The 22340-nt window shown below is 43.3% G+C and overlaps 1 protein-coding gene across 7 annotated transcripts in view; it reads left to right on the top strand.

Moving 5' to 3' along the window:
- Window positions 1-15458, top strand: part of LOC126539350 (protein YIPF1) — an 81168-nt gene extending 65710 nt beyond the window's left edge. For 3 of the 7 annotated variants that reach the window (XM_055075547.2, XM_055075546.2, XM_050186174.3), the window contains 3 exons: window positions 3049-3168; window positions 9765-9827; window positions 15266-15458. In XM_055075547.2, the coding sequence (XP_054931522.1) occupies window positions 3049-3168; window positions 9765-9827; window positions 15266-15400 (318 nt within the window). In that variant the 3' untranslated portion in view covers window positions 15401-15458. Of the gene's footprint in view, window positions 1-3048; window positions 3169-9764; window positions 9828-10437; window positions 12218-15120; window positions 15158-15265 lie in introns of those variants that run through there. The other 4 variants (XM_055075548.2, XM_055075551.1, XM_055075550.1 and 1 more) reach the window with 3 other exon arrangements.
- The last annotated feature ends 6882 nt before the right edge of the window (window positions 15459-22340 follow it).

Raw genomic sequence — 22340 nt, forward strand, 5'->3', positions numbered from 1 at the left:
CGACGATGAAATTGGGCACCCACAAGCAAAAAATCCGGTCAGAAACTTCCCAAAAAACGGGAGCCGATGTGGACAAAGTATTGTGTGTTCTCTTCTTCTTCGTCGGTGTCCCTCTGTTTCAGTGGTGTCTACCCGATAATGGCACCCTTGGGTGAGGCTTTGACTCTTAGGCAGTCAATGTCGAGACAACTGAGGGCGCAGTTGTAGGCTCACTGGTTTCCTGGTCATTGTCATCGTCACTAGAGGCCTCCATGTTCGGTACTTGTTGCAGTTGTTAAATGATTGCTTCATCAGACATGCTCTCTGAAGCATCTCAAGATGCCTTAACACCGTCGGCCATTTCTTGAAAAATTACACCTTTAGCACAGATGTCAATCACTTTAGGCTTCTTTGATGTCGAGGCATGTTCTAATATTGTGAACCATCCATGCCTTTAACTCTTAGCAGCTCCAGACTGAATTCGAAACCTCTGAATAAAAATTTTAAAAAGTGATGCACAGCACAGTCATAATTTCCTGTGTGATGCGACCGCTGCGGCAATGCTTCTTCGAGCCAAAACAATTTTTAAGAAGCAATTAAAAAGATTAAACTGGTGCACTGAACTGCAATGATTAGCTGCATTGTGTGACTTGCACTGTGCGGTCACTGTATAGCCTTCTCTTAGCTTGTCTAAGCTCAGCTGCTCTACAATTGATTCTGTTTATTCTTACTACACGGAGCAGGGCAATAGGTCTTTATAAGTGCACAGCTATCTCACAGACTCCTTGGAAGACATTTCGAGTGTTGATAAACTGTTTATTGTTTAACAACAAATTTAACTTTCATGACAACAAGCTGACAAAATGTGAATGCTGTGCTCTTCACAGATTTGGAGAAAACAAATCTCGACCAATATTGTGCAATGTTTCGTTTTCACAATAATATTTTCTCCCCTTCATAGTGGTCATATTCTAGTAATTAATTAAAATCGATGCTACTGACCGGTGCTCTCTCATTAAATATTTTTAGAGCTGCAGCCACAACACATTTCCTTTGGGAGCTAAGCAAAATGCGGATTCAGCAAAATTTGCAATAAGCGCTTCTGACTGACTGGATGCTTCCATATTTTTTCGTGACGACAAATCGTTTTCTCACAATACCAAGATTTATTCCGTCTTTCTTGTTGGCACTCAGGCAGCAAAATACATTTTTTTAATCAACATGTAAGAATGATCACCGTGCATGCCCAGTAGAACTTATCTGAACACACCCTACTTATTCCTGAGGCTCTCAACAGTAATTGAGTACTGTGTCGTAGCACTTGGAGCACTCTCCTGGATGGAGGCCAGGATTGATACTGCAGGTCTATAGGATTCTCATAGTCGGCGCATTCTAAAGTTCTCTCATGTGAGGACATTTGCTTACTATCTGAAGGCAAAGTACATTCATCAATGGCACTAAAATTCTCTTCTGATTCACTGAACTTATGGTAATTTTGTCTATAAAATGCATGCGCAGAAAGCACCACCATCCTGCCAGCACTTCACACCACAAATCACACGAAAAGCTCTTCAAGTATGAAGGAAGACCTTCCTTAACAGTGCTTGTGGTGTCGTCTTCTCGTCGCGTGTCCCATCTACGTTTTGCGCTGTTAACACCAGGAGCAAAAAAAAAAGCTGGCCCTCATCTGGAGACACTGCAAAGTGCACTTATTACTTGACAAGGTTCCCAAAAGTTTGCTCTACCAATTAAAATAACCAGGGAATGCGCACATGTGTGTATATTGGGCACTACCCGATATTTGACCCGAAGGAATATTTTTGTGTGTCAAGATGGGCCTGACACACGACCTGATCTTGGGTTGCAGCGCGAAGGGACACGGACACAGACTAGAAGCAGACAGAACGAGCGCTCGTCCTGTGTGCTTCTAGTCTGTGTCCATGTCCCTTCGTGCTGCAACCCAAGATCACGTTACGGTACCAACTCGCCCAACTTTCTATCTTTTTGACACATGACCGCGAAGGAGTGTTCTGGCTACAGGAGTGTTTGGTACGTCTGTGTTCAATTTGATTGTCTCTTATGGGGAATATGTGTACCATTTTGATAGTACATCAGCATGCAAGAACAGAACATGTTTATGGCTGTACACATTAATTGCTATTTAGATATATGCGCTGTCATTTCTTTCTTTTTTGACATTTTGCATTTTCTCATTGGTGAGTGCCATGCATGCTCAAGGTCAAGTGCATTGTATTTTACTAGTTAATTTGTTGCCTTATGATTTAGCCAATGTTTTCCTTGCTGTGTCTTGGGCAGTATTCATTTACTATGTGCACACCTTGGTGCAGATCTAGGTAGTGTTCATCCTCAGTAATCTAGGTATCAGCAAAGTGCAAAGTGCTGTTTAAATCACCTTTAGTGAAAAAGAAGCTTTATTAGTATAGCTGTTATGATGCACTGTGTGTGTGTGTAGCGCTGTGTTTGCGAGTAATGAAGTACCAGAAATTTGAAGCAATTGTGTTATGTCTTGCCTTCCGCCACTGTGTCACATGCTGCACTTCATTGCTCCCAGCATGTCATTACAATTTTGTGCTACTGCTTACTGATATTTTCCCAAATCGGCTGTGTTAATGTTGATATTTTGTGCGAGCTGTTGCAGCTTGCACTGGGCAGTTATTGACAGAATGCCAGCATTATTGGTAATTTGTGAAATAAATCAAGTGCCCCTGAAGTGCGTGCTTGTCATCTTGCATTCCAAGGGGGTGGGTGAATTGGGGATGTTACTTCTGCTACCAGACTTGTGTTACCTGGTTTGAAATGGCTGTTGCTTTGTTTTGCAAGCTTTTAGATGTACAAGGAAATTAACAAAACATGCACTCAACAATTGCACTTTGTCATGAGAAATTAAATTGAAAACTTCTCTGTCTCACATATTCTTATGGGCTGGGTGAAAGCTGGTAACCCCAATCCGATATCGCTGCCGTCAGCAGCACATTACATGCTGCCTACATCAGCAACTGTTGGAGGTCTGTTCTCCTGTTGTACTTATCGTGTTCTCAATATGCCCAGATCCTGTGGGCTGTGCACCTGACCTGGCTGCGGTGGACATTGGTTGTCGTGGGTGCTTCGCTCTCTGGCTGTGTCCTGGTCACCACTTTGTGGCCTTCCTTCAGGGAAGACTCCCGCAAGGTCAGACACAGCAAGCTCTGTGCAGTCGGTGACCCACACAATTGCCTGCTGAGGGGCACATATGTTTGTTTCATGGGTGCACTCACAGGATAGCAAATAGTGGAATAAAATGGACACTCGCCAGGAGGTAAAGTGTACTAAATGAAAACTTGATGCATCGGGGCCCATATGTGTCCCTTCATCACAATGAAAGCAAATGCGGTGGCTCTTGTCGAAGCATGGGAGAGATGTCGAAGTGCGCATGTGTAGATTTCGGGCAGATATCCATGTGTCCTATTTAACACCACGGTGAAGATACTGCCTGCATGACTAATGCTAGAATCGCTGCACATTCAGACGATGCAGCACACGATAAATATGTGATACCTTATATCCCCTGGTTGTCGCACAGCCTAAAGAAAATTGCTCGCCGAGGTAACATTGATGTGGTTTTTTTCTGCACCTAACAAACTAATCAGGTTGTGCAGGAAAACAAGACTAGAAAATAAAGAAAGTGCTCCTAGCTGCCAAATTAAACACAGGAAGAAGTTTAGAGATTGTAAGACATTAATTATATATCCTATATCCTTATCGTGTGGAAAGTATTACGTCGGACAGTTGGGCAGGTGCATTAATGATAGACTGCGCAAACACAAAAGTAAAGTCGACAAAGTTGCATCAGATGGGTTTTTCTCCCTTCATTGTAAGCAACATAAGTGCTCCCCTCTCTTCAAATCAACAACCATTACTGGTAGAAATAAGCGCGAACTGACTAGGCTTATAATAGAAGCCGAGCAGATTGATGCCCTAGGGGATTCCTGTATCAGCAAACTGTCATTAGCTCTCTCTAAAAGAGAACTGAAATTTTTGCGCATGGCTTAACATATCACTTATAAATATGTTTCGCTCTGATTGTTTATCTGTTCACGTGGCTGTGGCTCATGTTGGCTGAGGGTATAAGTACGACCTGGTTTAAGTTAGCGCTGTGTGTGTCCCTAGGTGCCTTTTTTGTCCTGTCTTTTAATCACGCTACCGTACATCCCTTTCTTCAAATCTCGTGTTTTGCTTGCGGTAACTTCCTAAAATCATGGGTATGTTCCTCTGCACATTTCCCACATGCCCTCAAAAAATCAGATTTGAGAGTGTTGCAGATTCATTACAAATGATTTTTGTTAATTCCCTGAGCCACCTGCCTTGCCTACTCGTCAGCTACTGGGCACATTCCATCAGGATGTAAAGGGCTGCATATGCAGAGCATGCTGGGATTAAATGGCAGATGAAAACATCAAGGTGCGGACGATCGTGAGCTAGTGTTTGGTATGAGAAGTTTCTGTCGCGAGAAGTTCGATACATTGCTGTTCTGTAAGGCTGCCAGTCGCATTCACCAGCGCTTCCCAAAACAAATGTGATTATGTAGCCTAAAGAAAAGTAAGAACGAAATTTGCAATGCCATTGACCAGGTGATGCAACAAAAAAAAAATAATCTTCTGACCCTACCTACACAAAATTAATCACAATCTGAAAGAAATTGGGAAACATGTCATTGTAGATATTGCATTCTCTGCCCCTTTGAAGTTGTCTAGTTTGTGTGCAAGGGTAAATGCGCATATGCGCAAGCCTCGTGGGTGCGACAAGACTCACTGCAAACCGCTTGTTTCTTGTGTTGAAGGTGTGGTTTACTGCATCCCGTTGGACTGTGGCAAGGAGTATGTGGGACAGATGGGCACGTGCATCAATGAGCGATTACGTGAGCACAGGTATAATGTTGAAAAACTAGCCTTATCAGGCCATCTTGCCACGCATTGCGCATGCTGCGGATGCAAGCCTCTATTTAGGTGCACTCATTCACTGGCCAGAAACCCTGACCAGCTCACCAGAGAAATAGTAGAAGCTGCAGAGATTAGGAACAGAAATTGTGTTGGTTGCCCGTCAGTCTCCTTATCAGAGAAAGAAATGTTGTTTTTGTCGTGTTAGCCATCTGTGTCAGTTGAATTTGCTGGATTTATTTGTTTGTGTGTGTGTGTGTGTGTGCGCGCGCGCAATGAATACTTCCAGTTTTTAGTGCTGTGTCCCGTCTGTTTCTTTCGCCATCCGTGTGCTTCTGCACTGCTGTGTAAATAGTGACTATGCACAGAGATGTGTCGTTACGTATTGTCATGCTGACTCATTATTTACCTTCCGAGATGCACTGTTTGCCTCTCATCCCAAATGAGCAAAAAGCGGAGGCCCCTAGTTTCGATACAGCAGCTTAAACAACTGCTTAATTCAACTGCCAACAGTGATGAGATACTGCGTCAAAAGCTCTCTTAAAGTCAAGGAATAGCGTATCTACGTGTTTATTCTTATCAATGGAGTTACCTATAAAGTGTTGGAATTCAACTAATTGTGTGTTGCACGAGTAAGCGTTACAAAAACCATGCTGTGAAGCGGTAAAGAAGTTAATAGATTCAAGGTACAGTAAACTCTCAGTTGTACGAACGTTGGTTTATCGAATATTTCAGAATAACAAACTTTTTAAAAATCCCCGGCAGTTTTCTTATATATTCTATGCAAAAATGTTTCACTTAAACGAATTTTGGAACAGACAATATTTCAGTTTAATGAACTCGCTCAGAGGACCAAGGATTATTTTTAACGAAGTTTTGCGCTCTGCACTGCAGGCGCAACCGATGCTCGCCCTCATGAAACCGCCGCTCCAGCGGCAATGTAACGTCACTGGCGCTACAGCGCCCCTGGGGCAAAGAGGCGGCACGGAAAACGAACGGCAACGAGGCACGGCCTCCGAGTTTGCCCGCACAAAATGAGCATGCATGTAACATCGCCGGCGCTTACAACACCGCCAGAGCAAAGCGGCGATCTGTCACACCACAAACCACGTGGTGTGTGTTTTTTTCCCGACCGGCTAGTCATGGCATGGTCGTCTTTTTCTTTCCAGTCTCGTCGGTTCCGCGTGTGCACACAAAGGCAGCATTATAACTGTTATGAACCTTGTGCTTGTTGATATGCACAAATTTTGACTCTGTATGCCATGTCTTATGTTGGTCTAGTGAATATTCAGTTTAGTGAACTTTCAGTTAAGTGAACTATTTCCTTCCGTCCCTTGAAGTTCGCTCAAATGAGAGTTCACTGTATTCAAATAATTGACCACAATATATGCTCAAAAACCTTGCGCGATAATGAATTTAAGGATGTAGGCCTGTTTTATTTTTCACCAGTTTCTTGTCTCCTGATTTGAAGATGGGATTAATATAGCTGCAATTTTCCAGTCCTGTGGAACCAACCCAGTCTCATACAAGATTTGAAATATAATACAGAAATATTGTGCAACAATGCCATGACATTTCTTTAGAATATAGGAGGGAATTCTATCAGGACCCATAGATTTAGAGGTGTCCAATTTCCGCAGAAGACAGTTGATACCATGTACAGTACATCAGTGTTTATTTCAGACATGCCGTGGTCAGAGCCATAGCTAGAAGAAAGTGATGTGGTCGCGTCAGCCACTGGTTCCTGCGAAAACACCAATTTAAGACATAGATTAAAGAATTCAACCTTTTCTGTGTCTGTCGTTATAGCAGTGCCGTTCGATTTCAGGGCAGGAACTGAAGTGCCATCGGTTGTACTTGTTTTTATATATTTTCAAAAAGCTTTAGGTTTCTTTCTTTCAGGTCTGTGTTTAGTTGAGCGAAAAATAATTGCTTCGCTTTCTTGATTCAACGTCGGTTCTCCGAAATTGCGGCCATCCCATGGTGTCATGTTGCGGCGTTGACCAAGGCGCTGTGAATGGCGGCTTGTGGTATGACTGTAGCTGCGTGGCGGGTGCGCGCCTCGAAGCCTCCTCTTGCGGCGGCGACCAAGGAGCAACTGTCGGAGGCTGGTGGTATGGTGGTGTGGTTGTAACGAGTGGTGTACATTGGACAGCGGCTGCGTAAATCATGGGACGCTGGTGATCTTGAAGATCGGCTGCCGGTAACACCTGCTTGATTTCGTCATGCACCACTCCAGCGATTGACGCTACGGGTCTATCCACTGTCGGTATCAAAATCTTCTGAATTTTCTCCCTGACGAGTTCTCTGATCAATTCCCGCAAGGGGTTCGCGCCGCAGTGACTCTCCAGTCACTGCAGCGGAATTGATTTTGGTGATGGTGGACAGTTGATCGTACTGCCTGCATTTCTGAAAAAGGGCCCGCCCAATAGCCGTAGCCTTTGATAAAGTCAGCGACGGTGACTGGTGGATTCCGCAGAAGCCCCGCGAACAACTGCTCTTTTACACCTCGCATGAGGTAGCGCAACTTTCTTTCTTCAGTCATGTTCGTGTGGGCTCTACGAAAGAGGCAGGCCATGTCCTCGGCGAACATTGTGACCGACTCATTAGGTTGTTGTACCCGTAGCTCCATCATCTGCTGGGCGCGGTCGCATCGGTCGGCACTCACAAAAGTATCCGCGATTTTCTGACGAAAGTCATTCCATGTTGTTAGGCTAGCTTTGCGGTTCTCATGCCAAGTACGGCCACTGTCGTCAAGGGCGAAAGCTTTTGCTGCTCAATCCACTAATTAATCTGTGCGACGCATTCATACTTCTCAAGCCAGTCTTCAATGTCTTCGAAGACTGCACCACGATAGTGATCGAGAACCAGAGGATGCAGAACAGTTACTTGCTGTGGATTGGAAAACCGGCTGCTTTGGGGTGCTTGCAGTGGGCTGGTTCCGGCCATTGCGAGATGTGTGGAGCTCCTGGAGAGATCTGGTTGAAGAGGGGTGAACTCCGGGGCAAGGCCTAGCAGTCGATGACTAAAGCGATGCACGGGTGTCGTAACTGGTGATAACACATCCGGGCTATATGAACGCCTCCCAGAAGGACTCCGGAGCATCATGTGCGGTCAGTACCCCGCACTTCCACCAGCGTTGCAGTACAACGCGGACAGTAGACAGGGAGACGTTCTTCGAGAACAGTAGGACTACTTGTTCAAAAACAAATAGGCCAGAGACATGTCTTGTTCGTCCTCGCCGAATCTCACTGACCCACTAGATGAAGTCTGTTAATGTCCCTATCTTCGTTGTCATCTTCATAGAATACACGCATCAATATTTTGTATTATGTATTGTAATCTACTTGTTTTCATTTCACTTTTGTTACGTCGTATCGGTAATCTCAACCTGTATAGCTTGTACAGCTGCGGCCATGTAACTGTCACCTGGGCCCTGTCACGCTGTTTTCATAACTTTTAGCCCAGTGTACCTTCCAGTATATTGCCTAGTAAATAAATTTGAATAATTGGCAAGACAGCAGGTAGCCAGCACCCCGCAAAGTGGGGGAAAGAGGCAAGGAAACCTTGATTTTAGAATCCTTGTGGCTTTATGTTCATTGTAGACCAGTACACAGCTGTTGCTATATAGCTCTAGTCTTTAGGGACCCTTAAGCTGATATTCAAAGCCGTTTTTTAGGGGCGTGCGAATGTTTGAAACTTTCGAATAATGAACCAAATAGTGTTCTGTACAATTCGGTCTTTGAATTGAATAGTCGATCACTATTCGTAAATGCAAATATATTTAGAATACTTTACTAATACTTCAAAACTTCGCATCAACTGCACCCAATGAAAGATAAAATTCGAGCAAGAATACAGTACACTTTCACTTATGCGGGCAGAGTATGGACATAAAACGTTAGAACTTGTGTAGGGGAGTGGCTGTGTTACTTAGGTAGTCATACTTTACTGGCTATACAGTGATCATTCGCACTCTTAAAAAGTTGCAGTTTCACCCGAAAGGCAAAGTATCGATTGCGATAGCAAATTAGTTGACAGCTATATGAAGTAAGCACATTAGTTTTATAGGCCATATAAACTTGCAAACATTCGCTTACTAACTAAATTAACTAGTGCGGTGTAACGCGTTCACAGGTAAATATGGACACATCTCGCTTGATGACTGCAGAAACTCACTGTCAAAACGCTGGAGTGATGCGGCAGCAGCAGCAAGCAAATTGACCGTCGTGCTGTCTCTCGCTGCAATGCAAACTAAATGTCGCAAGCACAGCACACACGAAGCTGCCGGCACTTTGTGTACTTTGTCCACATCGCAGATTGCTTTGAAGATGAGGCCTGTGAGGGTGCGCACTCTATCCATATCGTAGATCACTTGCAAGATACGGCACCTGCACCGTAAGCAGCAGCCACTGGAAAAGAATGTCCCCTCCCTCCCTCGCCTCACCCTCGTACGCAACTGAAGATGGTGCACTGCCGTTGCACCTTCCTCCTTCACACACGCAAGGTTGAGCCGCGATCGTTGGCTGACCCTCGCAGGCTTTTACTCGCACATACAGCATATGGCACGCAGTGATGATATCGTATTTGGACTTTATACGGAACATCACGACGACGGTGACAGCAGAAATGCGCTTGGAGTGTCCATATAATTGCTATCGCAATAGAATAAAAATGGCAGTGTAGATTTTCTAGTATTGTTGGCCTTAGCAGTTTTAGAAAGCATGCAGGCACGTGCACACACACACACACGCGGTCTTTTGTGATATCTCCAGATTTTGGTATTTTGAAACGGTGCAAGAAGCAGAAGTTGACTGGGTACTCCTGTCCTGTGTTTTAACTTTTGCACAGATGGCCATCATCACGTCTGCTGTTGTATTTGCATTACATGCATTACTGGCTCTTGGCTTTGTGGTGAGTACCTCTGGATGTGTGTACCTCTGTGTATGTGTGGCAGGTGCTGAGTGGTCACCATGCATGCTGCAGGCACAGCAGTTATGGTCCAGTTATTCCAATTATAATCCACACCAACTATTTTCTTCCATTTACTCGCTTTGCCCTGCCCAGAGGAAATGGAAAAGCACCATTTGACCAACAGTGCTAGGCTTTAAAGCTTTTTTTATGGGCCTTTTATTTGTGCTAAGCTTTAACAGTGATTGTCACACAAAATATAATTTTGCTTGTTAATTATTGGAGAGTGCATTTTATTAGCTGTAGAAGCTGTCGTTTCCAAAATGTCAAGATGTCCTGTGTTGGTATTTCATGCCCTCCTTTGGAAACTGCTCTTTAATTTCACAAAGATCAGTGAGGATGCTGCAAACATAAGTAATTGTACTTTGCAGACATTGAAATATGAATGTCAGTCTTCGAACTCAACTTTATTAAAACAATGCTCATGCAACTTACAGCCTTGGTTAAAAGTGTATGCACATTCACTATGCACGTTGTTTGGCTGTGTGGTATGATTGCCTTGGCGCTCCTGATACACTACATATTGAATATGAAGGTTCTGTTCATTCCCCAGGGCATTGGAATTTATGGCATACCATTGGAACTTCCCTAAACAGAGTGCAGCTAGCCAGGCTGTCATGGGCGATGTTGCTGCTATGCTTTTGACAAAGAACCTACATGCATAGGCAGATCCCGTAGTAGCACATCATGGGTGGGATGTCCTGTGCAAGTCAATTGCAAAGAAACAGAAAAGCATAGCACATCAATTAGAAACCATCACGTTAAGGTGTCTTATGCTGTAGTAACACATGGCATACTTGGATGGCCTTTTCAGAGTGCTCTGGCAGCAATACAAAGTTTGTGTATCATGTAAAAGAGGAACTAAGTGTTGCTGCTAGCATGAGTGGACTCCACTGATCGCAAAGAACCAAAGTCATCACTCCAGCGCCCAGGTATTCTCATGATTCATCACCTTCATGCCACTGCACGAGCGCTCTGCAACGACCACCGAAATATGCCAACAGTACTTTAAATGGCTGTGGATATATAAGTGAGCAAGAAGAGAAATCATGATGCGATTACTTATGATTTATAACTGAATGCGAGTGTTTTCACTCACTTGCTCCACTGATAGTCTCAAAGAAGTTATTGCTTTAAGTCCAGATATAAGTCATTCCATATTAAATTGCACAAAGAAATTAAGTGGATATGTTGTTATGAATTCTCGGTAAAACCAAGTTATGCTGGGGTAGGCTATATTAGTAATAATTAGCACTGGAAAGCATTTGCTGCAGAAGGATATCTTAAGCAAGATTATGGCAATAGGCTAGGAAAAACGCAATGCTCATATTATCAGAAGGTGCGACAGAGGCACAATATTAAGCTCAACAAAGATCTATGTGACCAGAGTAACAATGCGAGCAACTAACTTGAGGTCTAAGCAAAATTTATAAATGGCCCAGTGATCTAAAACAAAATTTTATATGGCTGTGGATAACTGTACAGTATAATATGGTGAGCATTTGGAAGCTGAAATAAAGCCAAGCTTTAAGGAGGGTGCATATATATCACAACTTTTTTGTCAGTCTTAAGAAATTTGATCAAATCTTGAAGGGCACCTCACCAGGTTTGGACATTGCAAAGAGACAATTTCAGTGCTTACAGTGACAATCAGATCTGCAAAGCATTGTGCCATTGTATGCTACTCTTTTAAGAAATGCTTGTGGGAGAATTCTGCCTGGATGGCACCTTGCAGCTTCTTGTGTATAGCCAAAATTTCTGACGGATACTGGTGGGACGACATGCAAGTTAATACTCAGCGAAGTAAAGGTTGGCAGCAGATTGCTACACGAGGGAATTCAGGTCTCTTTGAGAATTAGAAGGGAGTCTGTTGAGGTCTAGATTGGGTGGAAGCAGAGTTTTTGTCTTTCCTTATATAGTGCTGCTTATGTAGTACATCTCGTAATGAGAGGAGCAAATTGTTCATATTGGTTAAGATCCTCTGCAAAATACTGTGTTCAAAGTGCAGGAAGCAGCCCATGTTACAATGCTAGAAGAGTGCGTGAATGATGAGCTATGGCACTCGGACAAGAAGAAACTTCGCATACTCTATGCTTTTTGTGGGTTGCACCCAACAATACATGTAGCCCTCCAAATGAGTTACAGGGGGCTGCTGTGGCAAATCTTGCATTGATGCAGAAGCATAATGCAAGATAACCTAGAACAGTATAATGTATTGGAAAAAATCAAGACGTGTCGATTGTGAAGAGAAATACAGCATTATTCATACAATAGTAAGGCATTTGAGTGTTCCTTTGCATCTTGCTTGAATAAAGTGTCTTTAGTTACCCAGACTCCTCTGTAGTATTGCTTTTCAAAATGTCTTTGACCTTGCTGATGAGTGCCTTTCAATAAGTTTTTGAGCTTGCTTACGAATCATCTCTCGAAGGAGTACAGACAGAATTTTTTTTTACTTTTTTTTTTTATGTTGCATAACTTTTGTCCCACTAAACACAATATGGGTCATGCAACAGGTCTGCCATGCAACAGATAATTATAATTCTTTAATTCAACAATCTGATAATGTGCAAAGATGGAGATTATGCATGCTAGTAGAAGCAGTCACATCTTGGAATAAGAGAGAGGGATTTGGCTTCTGCAAGCAACAGATGATAAGGACTGATGATGACCGAGAACCACATGTCAAAGCTTACTGTTTCCACTTATTTGGCACAGCTGGACGACTTAAAGCGACCTTTGCAGAGACATGAGAAAGGGGATGTCATTGTCAGTGCTCCAGTAATGATGATGTTGACTTCGTATATACTGAAAGATTGCATGGTACACATACACAAACCTCACTCATGATGATGAGTGAGGTTGTGTGTGCAAAATGTGTGCAAACCTATGAGAACAAATGAAACTATAAATTGACATAAAAGAGCATTTCTCTCTGTGAGAAATGTGAGGTTGTAATAAAGTATTTCTTTAAAAAGACATCATTAAGGAATAAATAAAGCTTGACTAGTCACTTTTTAAAACCAAGAAAATGTACCCGTACACCCTGCTCTGAGGCCCAGGTGAAGCAAAATTTGTGAGCACAGTGCTGTGAGGTGAACTACACACAAGAATTTACATCTGTGGCCAGTTAAAAAAAAAAAAAAAACTGTCGTGTGAAGCTAACAAACAAGCATTGTTTGGGGCAGTGGTATCCATGAGCTCTCTGAAGCTAAAATGCAATGAATGTATGGCCACACTAGCAGATGCATGTGCACAGAAAACTTCTCACATCCATTGCTTGTCTTGGCCACTGGCCAGCACTCGCATGTTTGGAGTGTGATAGTTCCTGGGTATGCCTTAAGAAGAGAGTGTCTCTGTGCTGAAGCTGCGCATTGCACACAACGACTGGTAGGAGCTTTCTGGACAAGGCACTGAACAGTGTTTTGCACGACTGTACCACATGGACAATAGTATTGCAGTGCCTCCAGAATGAATGGAGCTACCTATACAGCCACTGCACTGCGTTTTCACACCTCGGAGACACCAACACTGACACAGTTTGTAAAAGGCTAGAGCAGGAGTGTCACTACTCCTCTAAATGCTGTATGGGGCAAGCTGTCATCCACTCTGGTGTAAGTATTCTGGTGGGTTTCACCAGTGGAGGTATGCCAGAAACGTGGATGCTGCTAGGCCTTGTGTTCATGGATGACCTTGTCCTTCTAGAGGAAAATTGGCAACCACTTCAGAAGCTCGGGGGAAATCTCTGCAAGCCACTTTGCTCTGCTCAGACTCACTTTCCATCCGAAGAAATCTGCAGTCGTTCATTTCTTGGGCCTAGTCTACATTACCGAAGTCGTGACAGTTTCCAAGTGGTGCAGCCTTGACTTGGGCCACATGACACCCTTACATCAGTGTAACAACCAGGTTCACTTAGTATACCTCAACGACACAGGAAGTCTAACTTTGGCAGATATTTCAACAGGACAGCTACATTCTTCAAGGACAAAGCATTTGTAACTGCTACCTTCTGGAACAAGTGTCCTGGAAGTTTGACATTATCTTAAGCTTGTCATTCTTAACAAAATTGTATGTTTGTCAGCCGAAAGCCACAAGTGGCTAGTAGCCAACACGAGGCAGGCGACCTGCTTGTGGGGTGTCGGAGAACAGCAGCTGTGAAAACCATCTGCAGTGACCTTAGCTCATTCTTATTTGAGGCATGAGAAGCACAAAGCAAGAGTGAATATCAGGGACACTTTCACTTGTTGTATGACAGCAGACAGGCTCACTTGTTTTTCTTTTTATGCCACGATTAAAAAAAATTTAAACAAAGGGGACTTCCCAGGTCAAGTTCTGAAGATATTGCTTCCCTTTGCCTACATAAGCCTGCATAAAAAAACAGTCTTGTACAGGAATGGGAAAATGTGTGTTCGTACTTAGCGATACAAGTTAAAGGGACTTAACTATGCACACAAGTTGGTAATTGCAGAATAATTAATATGCATCAGCAGGGGTGGCAGCGGCTTGCTACCCTGGCCACAGCCACTTTGACACTGCCCCAGATGTTCACAATAGATATCGAGCCTGCAGGGCAGCAGAAGAATGGGTGGAGCATTTGGTGCTGCAGTGCTTAAGCCTGTTTTGTCCTCCAAGGAAAGATGCTTTTTTTGCCGGACGTATACTTGCCTGTTAATGTGGCCATACAAGCTAGTGATACTATATACCCCTGCCATCAGATTGCACCATTAGTCTAGCGGTAGTGCTCGTAGCTGTCACGAACTTAGTTACCCCTGGCATGTTTTTGTTTTGCAGGAAAAATCACGAAACTATATAAAGGGTCGAGGGCCCCACACCTCCTCAGCCTTAAATCGATACATGCACCTGTGAAGGTGTGCTACACGTGCTAGTAAAGAAACATGCCCCATGAATTGAACCAATGCATGTAGCGCCAAGAGAGTGTCCACCTGCTTATGCCTACATTTGCCAACCTTGTCGCTGGCCAGCAACACTGCTTTCCGTTGCTCACCAATGGTGGTGCAATGTGTATCATGCCTTTTTGCAGGCTGCTGGCATGCTCAAAAATGACAAGAAAAAATTTTGTCAGTACTCCTTTAAAATTTCATTGACTTTATTTATTTATTAGTAAGTTTCTTTTTCTTTCAAGAATTCAAGATTCACTTACAATGCTCACTGAGTATTTGCTTTTGTGACCTTCACTAAACTTATTTTTGGTGCGGATTACCTCTTTTGTCTTTCTAAGCATTCTTAGTCAGCATGTTGTCATGGATGTTGCTCAGGTAAGTTGTATTTCTATGGAGGCTTCAAAATTGTCGTGTCATTCACAGATATGCACAGTGTCTTTGTTCCTTATGGCTTTCAGCAAGTGACTGCCCTCAACTTTTCAGAGGTACTTCTTTCAACATGAGATTGTACACAACGTGCCAGCAACACCACCACCTCCCCTGGTCGTCACAACTGCAGGTAGTCACTTCAGTGGTGACGTAACAAAAGTGGTTGTGCCAGTGAGCAACGCACATTAGCACTGTGTCATGAGAGTCCCCATTCTGTGATATGTTGCATTAAAACAAAACATTGAGACACTGTGTGTTCTTCCTCACTTGTGGCATTACAACAGCTAGCTAAAGTGTCCATTTTGCTTGACCAGCTGCAGGGTGCACAAGGTATCCAAGGACACAGTTTCGGATTGATATAGGCATTACCATTCTCATTCTGTCCAGGCACCTAACTTTGTTTTCACCAACCACACTGTCAGTTCTTTTACCACATTTATTCCAGGGCAGCAGCTACCAGTTTGGCATGGCACGAGGGGGGGGGGGGGGGGGGGGGCAGACTGTACTAGTCTGCGTAATGTTGACCAGTCACATTTGAGATTGTCACCTTTTTAAATGTGATGAAATCCTTTGTTTTGCATCACACAAGCAGCCACACAATGTTTAAAACTCATCTAAGGCTGCTGTTGAAGCACTGGCCAACACCAGCAAGCATACAGCAGCTGTCAAAGCCAAGTTCAGCGACTTATTCAGGCTGAAGATGGCTTTATTGAGGAGTCTTAGGAAACAGCTGTAATAGAAGCAATGTGAAAATTTTGGAACAAATATATACCTAATCTTGTCTGAGATATTGTTGCTATTTCTGAAGTTGTCATTGTCCTGAAATACCTCACATATCCAGCATACATTTTGTCATTTGGGTTTCTCATAAATTACAATATTTACCTTGATTATTTGCCAGCTTTTAATTGACAGGTTATGTCAGTTCAGATGCAAGACAACAAAAGAACAAAACCCACATCCTGCATAATTTTTTGAAATAAGCTGTGGAGTTAAGCCAAGGCTGTGGACTTTGTGTAATTCACAAAATTATTGTCTTAATTGTTTGTTATATTGCCAGCACTTAAGTTTTTCTTTCTTCATGGATAGCCATCCCCATAGTAATTGAGTTGTGAAAGCACAATGACTCTATTGTAAAACAAATAATAGCATCACATTTTAATGCATTCAGTTCACAAAGTGTGCCAAGTGCAGTGTGGCTTCAAAAAATGTGGTGGCCATACCACTGATAAGTGCACGGACATCATGACCGCACCGCTCACTACAAGTTTGCTCCATTGAGGGCCTGATGATATTCCCAGAAATGCAACAGCATAAGATGATCCTTACCCTTTTAAAATGTATAGAAGTGCAGCATGATCTCTTCTCAACTGTGGGAGATACGGGGTTCTCCTCCGTACTCTTGGGACAAAGGAACGACAACACAGTAGTGCAAACAGTCACAAGGGCATTTATTGCACCTTTCATGGATCAATGCCTGCTAGCCGAGTTCATATCCCCAAAACATGCCGATGGGCGCGCGACAAATCCAGAAGTCCGACTTACCGCGACCGCATTGCGAGCGAATATGTTCGCCCCATGCTGGATCCCAACGCCTGGTCGTTCGCGTGTACAGTCACGCCAACGGTGTCCAAGGCGGCCACGCGAGACGGTCTCGCAGAAGCATGGTCGGCGCGGCACGTCCGTCGCGCTCGCTTCCCGAACCCAAAGAGACCAAGCGCCTTCCCTTTCGGCGCCCAAGTAACCCCGCAGCAGCGCGACATCTCTCGCACCGCGCTTGTACCACTCCGACCGCCAGGCCACGCGAGCCGTGCGGGAAAACAGCATATCAGGGGATGCGCTATGCGGGAAAAACATCAGGGGACGCGCGAGAGTCGCGCATCCCCACACAACCTATCGGCTAAGATCATTTGTAGTCAAAGTGCAGTTTGAAGAAAACTATGGAAGGGCTGACTTGGCGGTGTGTGGCTAGATTTTGGCAACATGGTAATTGTGTGGCCATTTACCACTGTCTTTGGCTGTTTGGGACCTACATATGGTTGGTGACATCATGTGGCCATCATGTCCAGTTTCGGCGACATGTTCTCTTCCATAGCCAGCCAGCCATGCTGCACTTGACGCGCATCTTGAACTCTGCATATTGAAAGGTGATGTGTCCTGCTCTCAAAAAGATGAGGCATCATGCTGTAATTGCGAAGTTGATAGCTACCTGAAGTAGCAAGTAATGCAAGACGTTAATTTCACGTGGGTACTCCTTTAAGATGTGTGCATTAGCTGCATATATTGCTGAATAAACAAGTCAGGGTAAAAAACTATTTCTTTTACATCTGAATATTTGCAACAGGGACATCAAGAAACTGGTTACATTTTGTGATTTTGTCATTTAGGTAATTACACCAATTCACATCTTATTTTTGCAGTACAGATGTTGATGACAATGTATGTGATTATTTTTCCGATGTGTATAAAGTTTCTCTGAACCGAGCAGCTCAAGAAAGCCTTTTTTTCCCCCTCCCCTCTATGGGAAACTGTAAGTAAGTGCTTGGTGAGTGCAAAAAGCCATGTGTACAAGAAGCGTCGGCCATAACAGTGCACGATGAAGTCTGCTCTTGCCAAGTGTTTTGCTTGGCGTCACTTATCACAGTGTTGCTTTTGGCCTGGAAGAACTGGTTTGCTCTTTTAGAGCGCAGCTCTTAAGTGCCCGTTCGTGTGCTGAGCGTTGGCATCAGCGTAATGATAATCTCTCATGCTGTTGTTTTAGGAGTCTGGGAAACATTTTGATTAGCGGCAGTATGCACCATGGAACACTTCAATTAGTAACTTTCTACAAAGGCTGTAATGAACCTACACAGAATAAGCGCATAAAGATTGGGGAGAAGGCGACTATTCAGTAACTGTTTTCAGAGCATATAAGCAACCTACACTGTGCAACTTATCGGTACACATCACCAAAGGTGGCTCTAATTTTTTTCAAAATAAAGAATGCCTGCTGTCCTTGCTCCTGATGGGAGTAATAGTGTAGTTCATATTAGAAAGAACCTGAAAGTGAAATTGACAAAGTCCGAAGTGACACATACCATTAGAAAAAATTCAAGTCGGTGTCTCATTGGCATTGAAATAGCTCTGCACATTCGATCAAAGTCATTTTCACGTGCATATCTATGATAAGTTGTTATTACACAATGAAATTATACATGTAGAATATCTGATTAGGTTGTGATGGGGACAAGATACTGAGACTGCAACGTGATGTAGGCTATCGTATATGGCAAATTCCACGCACTGTAGCAGACAGCGCGTCCCAACGGGCTCAAACGTCAATCCTCGCTCCCCAAGAAAAGCATTGCTTACGTTGCCTCTCTCCAAGAAAGAAAGCTTGGCTTCAGCTATAGTTTTGTTGAACTTTCCAGCACACAGCAGAAACTGCCCTCTTTCAAAAATGTGCATGTGGGGGGGACAAATGACACACTTTACCCCCCACTTTCGACAGTGGAGAGGCAAGTGCCTCCATTGCCTCCCCCCCAGTAAATGTGCCTATGTCCCAAAATCTGCTAGCGTGCTCGGTGGTTTTTAGGAAAGTTGGCGTACAAGCAACTGACATGTTAGCATTATCCTTCTCATTAAATATGGTTGTAGATTAGCATTGCCTTGCTCTAGACTAAAGTACAATTTTATATTTCAGGCTAAAAGGAAACGGCTGCCAACAAAGTTCCGAGACCCTCTATGCAATGAGAATGCTAAAGCACGGGTGACTCCTGATGATGATCACGATAATAATGAATGCTTACGTTTGTTGCATGTACCGAGACCCTCCATGCAATGATTGGATGCTAAAGCAAAGGCAACTCCTTATGATAAGATAATAATGAATACTTATGTTTGTAGCATGTACTGCTATTTCTCATGCTACATGTTCGCTTTTACAGCGGAGTTGTCTATGGCTACCCTATGGAAATATTGTGGCGGCGAACAGAAAACACCTGGCGGCAAAACCACCTTTCTCGTGAATGCTCTGTAGCTCTCAAACTAATGTAGTTATCTTGGAATCATGCTAATCATGCTGAAATTGGTTGCTCAGATGACTATCATTATCCTGAGTTTCATTTATTTGTCATATTATAATTAGTTGATTCACAGTGAAGTTGTAAACGTTACAGAATTCCCGTCTGCTGTCAATAAATAATGGCATCTTTGCAGGAAGTATGGTTACAGAAAACAACAGTAACTCTTGTTTTATCGAAACCATCCCAAATCAAATTCATGACAATTAGCCACTAAGATGACTCTAGCATTACGCCGAGTTTTGTTTACTTTTCATAATTACGTATGTCACAGTGAAATTGTAAACATTGTGGAATTCTCATCTGCTATGAACACATGGGACTCTACGAGAAGGAAACAGACAGCCCCATGTTTGTCCACTCTAATAAAACTCTAGTCCTTCCAAGTTTCATTCAGCTATAGGCTATAGGAAGTATGCTCAATTGCAGGTTACAAACACGTTTTATTTCGTGCACTCCTTTGGACTGCGCCCCAGTCAACGCACACTGTCTCTTGCATCGAGGCTCAGTTTAACAGCGACCTGCATCTAAACGGTGCTCCGTCGCAGGTGCATTGAGAACATCTGCATCTTTAGAGCGGCTGCGTAAAATTCCTTCGGCAGTAGTTTTGTGCATGTATGGCGTAGTGCGTGCCTGATATTCCTTTGTAATATGCATAAATGACATATAAATAATTATATTGTTACAATGCAACCAAGAATGCCGCCAGTCAGTAGACGACAATTAAACGTGTGCAGGTAGAATCTGTCTCGACAGCCATCCTGTTTAGGCATCGTTGTCTCTCTCGTAAATATTGTAAATACATAGTTATATGTCACTTCTGCAATGTAACATATTGGTGGAGAAACAACAATGGAGCTCCGCAATAGCCGTCACCTCGGACTGGACAACATGACGGACGAAGCAGGACCCGACATGGTGCGGCCCACATCGGTGCCTACAACCCCGACAGTTGTGCCGGCTCAGCCACGGGATCCAGGAACGTTCTGCAGCACCGACCACCTCAACGTGGAAGACTGAATCGCCACGTTTGAGCATATAATTAAGTGCCCGCAACAAGTTATGTTGGCTAACTTGGTCTTCTACCTACAAGGCACAGCAAAGGTGTGGTATGACAACCACGAGGAAGAGCTTAAAGGGCAACTCCGGCATTTTTTTTTTGCCATATTAGGATGTTGTCATTTTCAAATGGCATTGACAGACCTGTCACCAGTAGCATGGTTCAATTTGTTTAGAAATTCAGCAATAATTTTAAATAAACAATAAACGAGATACCGAAACTGAAACAGCTAGCTGCTTCGTGTGACGTCAAGGTAAGTCGATAAGATCAGATCCTGCACTACCATAATGTAAACACGCAGAATGCATGCCAAACACGCAGTGCACGTGGCGCTAAAACTAAAGAAGCGAAGCTGATGATGTCTCCTGGCGACACGGGGAGCTTTTAGAGAGTTTACGAAATAGACGGCGGCAATTTCAGTGACAGTGGCAGTGTAGTCTCCGACATCACAAACACGGGGTGGCCAGCATAAAGCTTGTAGCAAGACAGAAATCTTTGTCCCCGATGTGTTTAAGACGCCGTTTGGACGTTTTCGCATTATTCCGGCCGTTGCATACAAAGGAGCTTTCTACATTTCTACGTGTAAAACATAGTTACATGTCTACTGCATTGTGCTGTTTCTTTGTAGCATTCATATAAAAAATTGAATGCAACTGGTAGCAATAGCTGCAATGAAATATAAAACTGTTTCGACGTGCAGGTTTTAAAGAACTTTTTTTTTTATAGCGCATCCAAGCAATGCCTGCATTTCTACTAATTCACACTTCGTTCATTAAACCTGGTGATGACGAGTTAACAAATTGAGCAAATTTGTTTTTCGCCACAAGTTTCAACTGAAAAAAAATTTTTTCACCTGCTGCACAAAAAAGTTTTTTTATTCTTTTTATTTCGGGGATAAGGACGTTATAAGCAAAGGGAGATTAATATTCAGAACAAGTGATTTCACTTATTGTCCAGTCGGGAAGGCGCGTTATAACATTTGCTTATTGGTTGACAGCTTAAAGGCTGAACCCAGCAAAAGTTGGTCATAGAAGAGGTCTGTTCTTTTTTTACATAAAGCATATTGTGTGAACACAATCTCATACAGAACAAGTGAAAGTAAGGCTAACATATCTAGAGTGTGTCACGGGTGCTGGCTTAGCAATTTTAGACGAATTCACTGACTTCTTGCTCAATAAAAAAATATAAACTGAGCCAAAGAAAAAATAATTGTGACTACGACGCAACAGCCACGGTCTGCACATTCATGGAGGAAGGAATATACAAACACTCAACATAGATGCCCTTAGATATGTGCCCAATTTTTTTAACATGTCGGCTGAAGAGCGGAAGACTTGCAAAATGTTTTGTACTTCTCTCACTTTCAACACCTCTGTATTCGGTCCTCTCAGCCCTTACTATCAAAAGGCCAGAATTTCAACCAGTTTAGCAAAGAGGGATGTAGCGAAACGGCTCTTTAGATTTGTGGTTGCGGCTTCCATGCCACCGCCGCCGATGAATAACCTGGCGCTGCGCCGATGATGCCGCCGACTAGAAACGATCATAACACCGCCGCCGGTCGAAACAGACACGGCGGTCACCTCTAATTCTAGTACACTCTACTCGTAACACACAAATACCCAAGAAAGTGGATGGGGAAACCACGCCACGGTAACTCAATTGGTTATAACATCGCATGCGTAACGCGAAGACTTGGGATTGTTTCCCACGTGCTGCAAGTTGTTTTTTCATCCACTTTCATTGCCATTAATTTATCATTTTTTAAATATAATTAGTAAGTACAAGTAATTTACCATGTTTTCCTTGGTGTCTCTGTTGGCTTCTCATGACATGATTGTCGGCTCTTGATATTTCTGCTGCACATTTATTGTTCAGGTGCAGCAGGAAAGGCTTCGACACAAGTGGAGTATTTGTAGGAAAGTGCGGAATGTTGTGCTTGCAACAATAGTGTTTGCAAGGACCTTTGCAAATATTGTGAGAATAAATAAGGACACTAAATAAATATATA

Source organism: Dermacentor andersoni, chromosome 11 (assembly GCF_023375885.2).
Source record: "Dermacentor andersoni chromosome 11, qqDerAnde1_hic_scaffold, whole genome shotgun sequence".
Lineage (NCBI taxonomy): Eukaryota > Metazoa > Arthropoda > Arachnida > Ixodida > Ixodidae > Dermacentor > Dermacentor andersoni.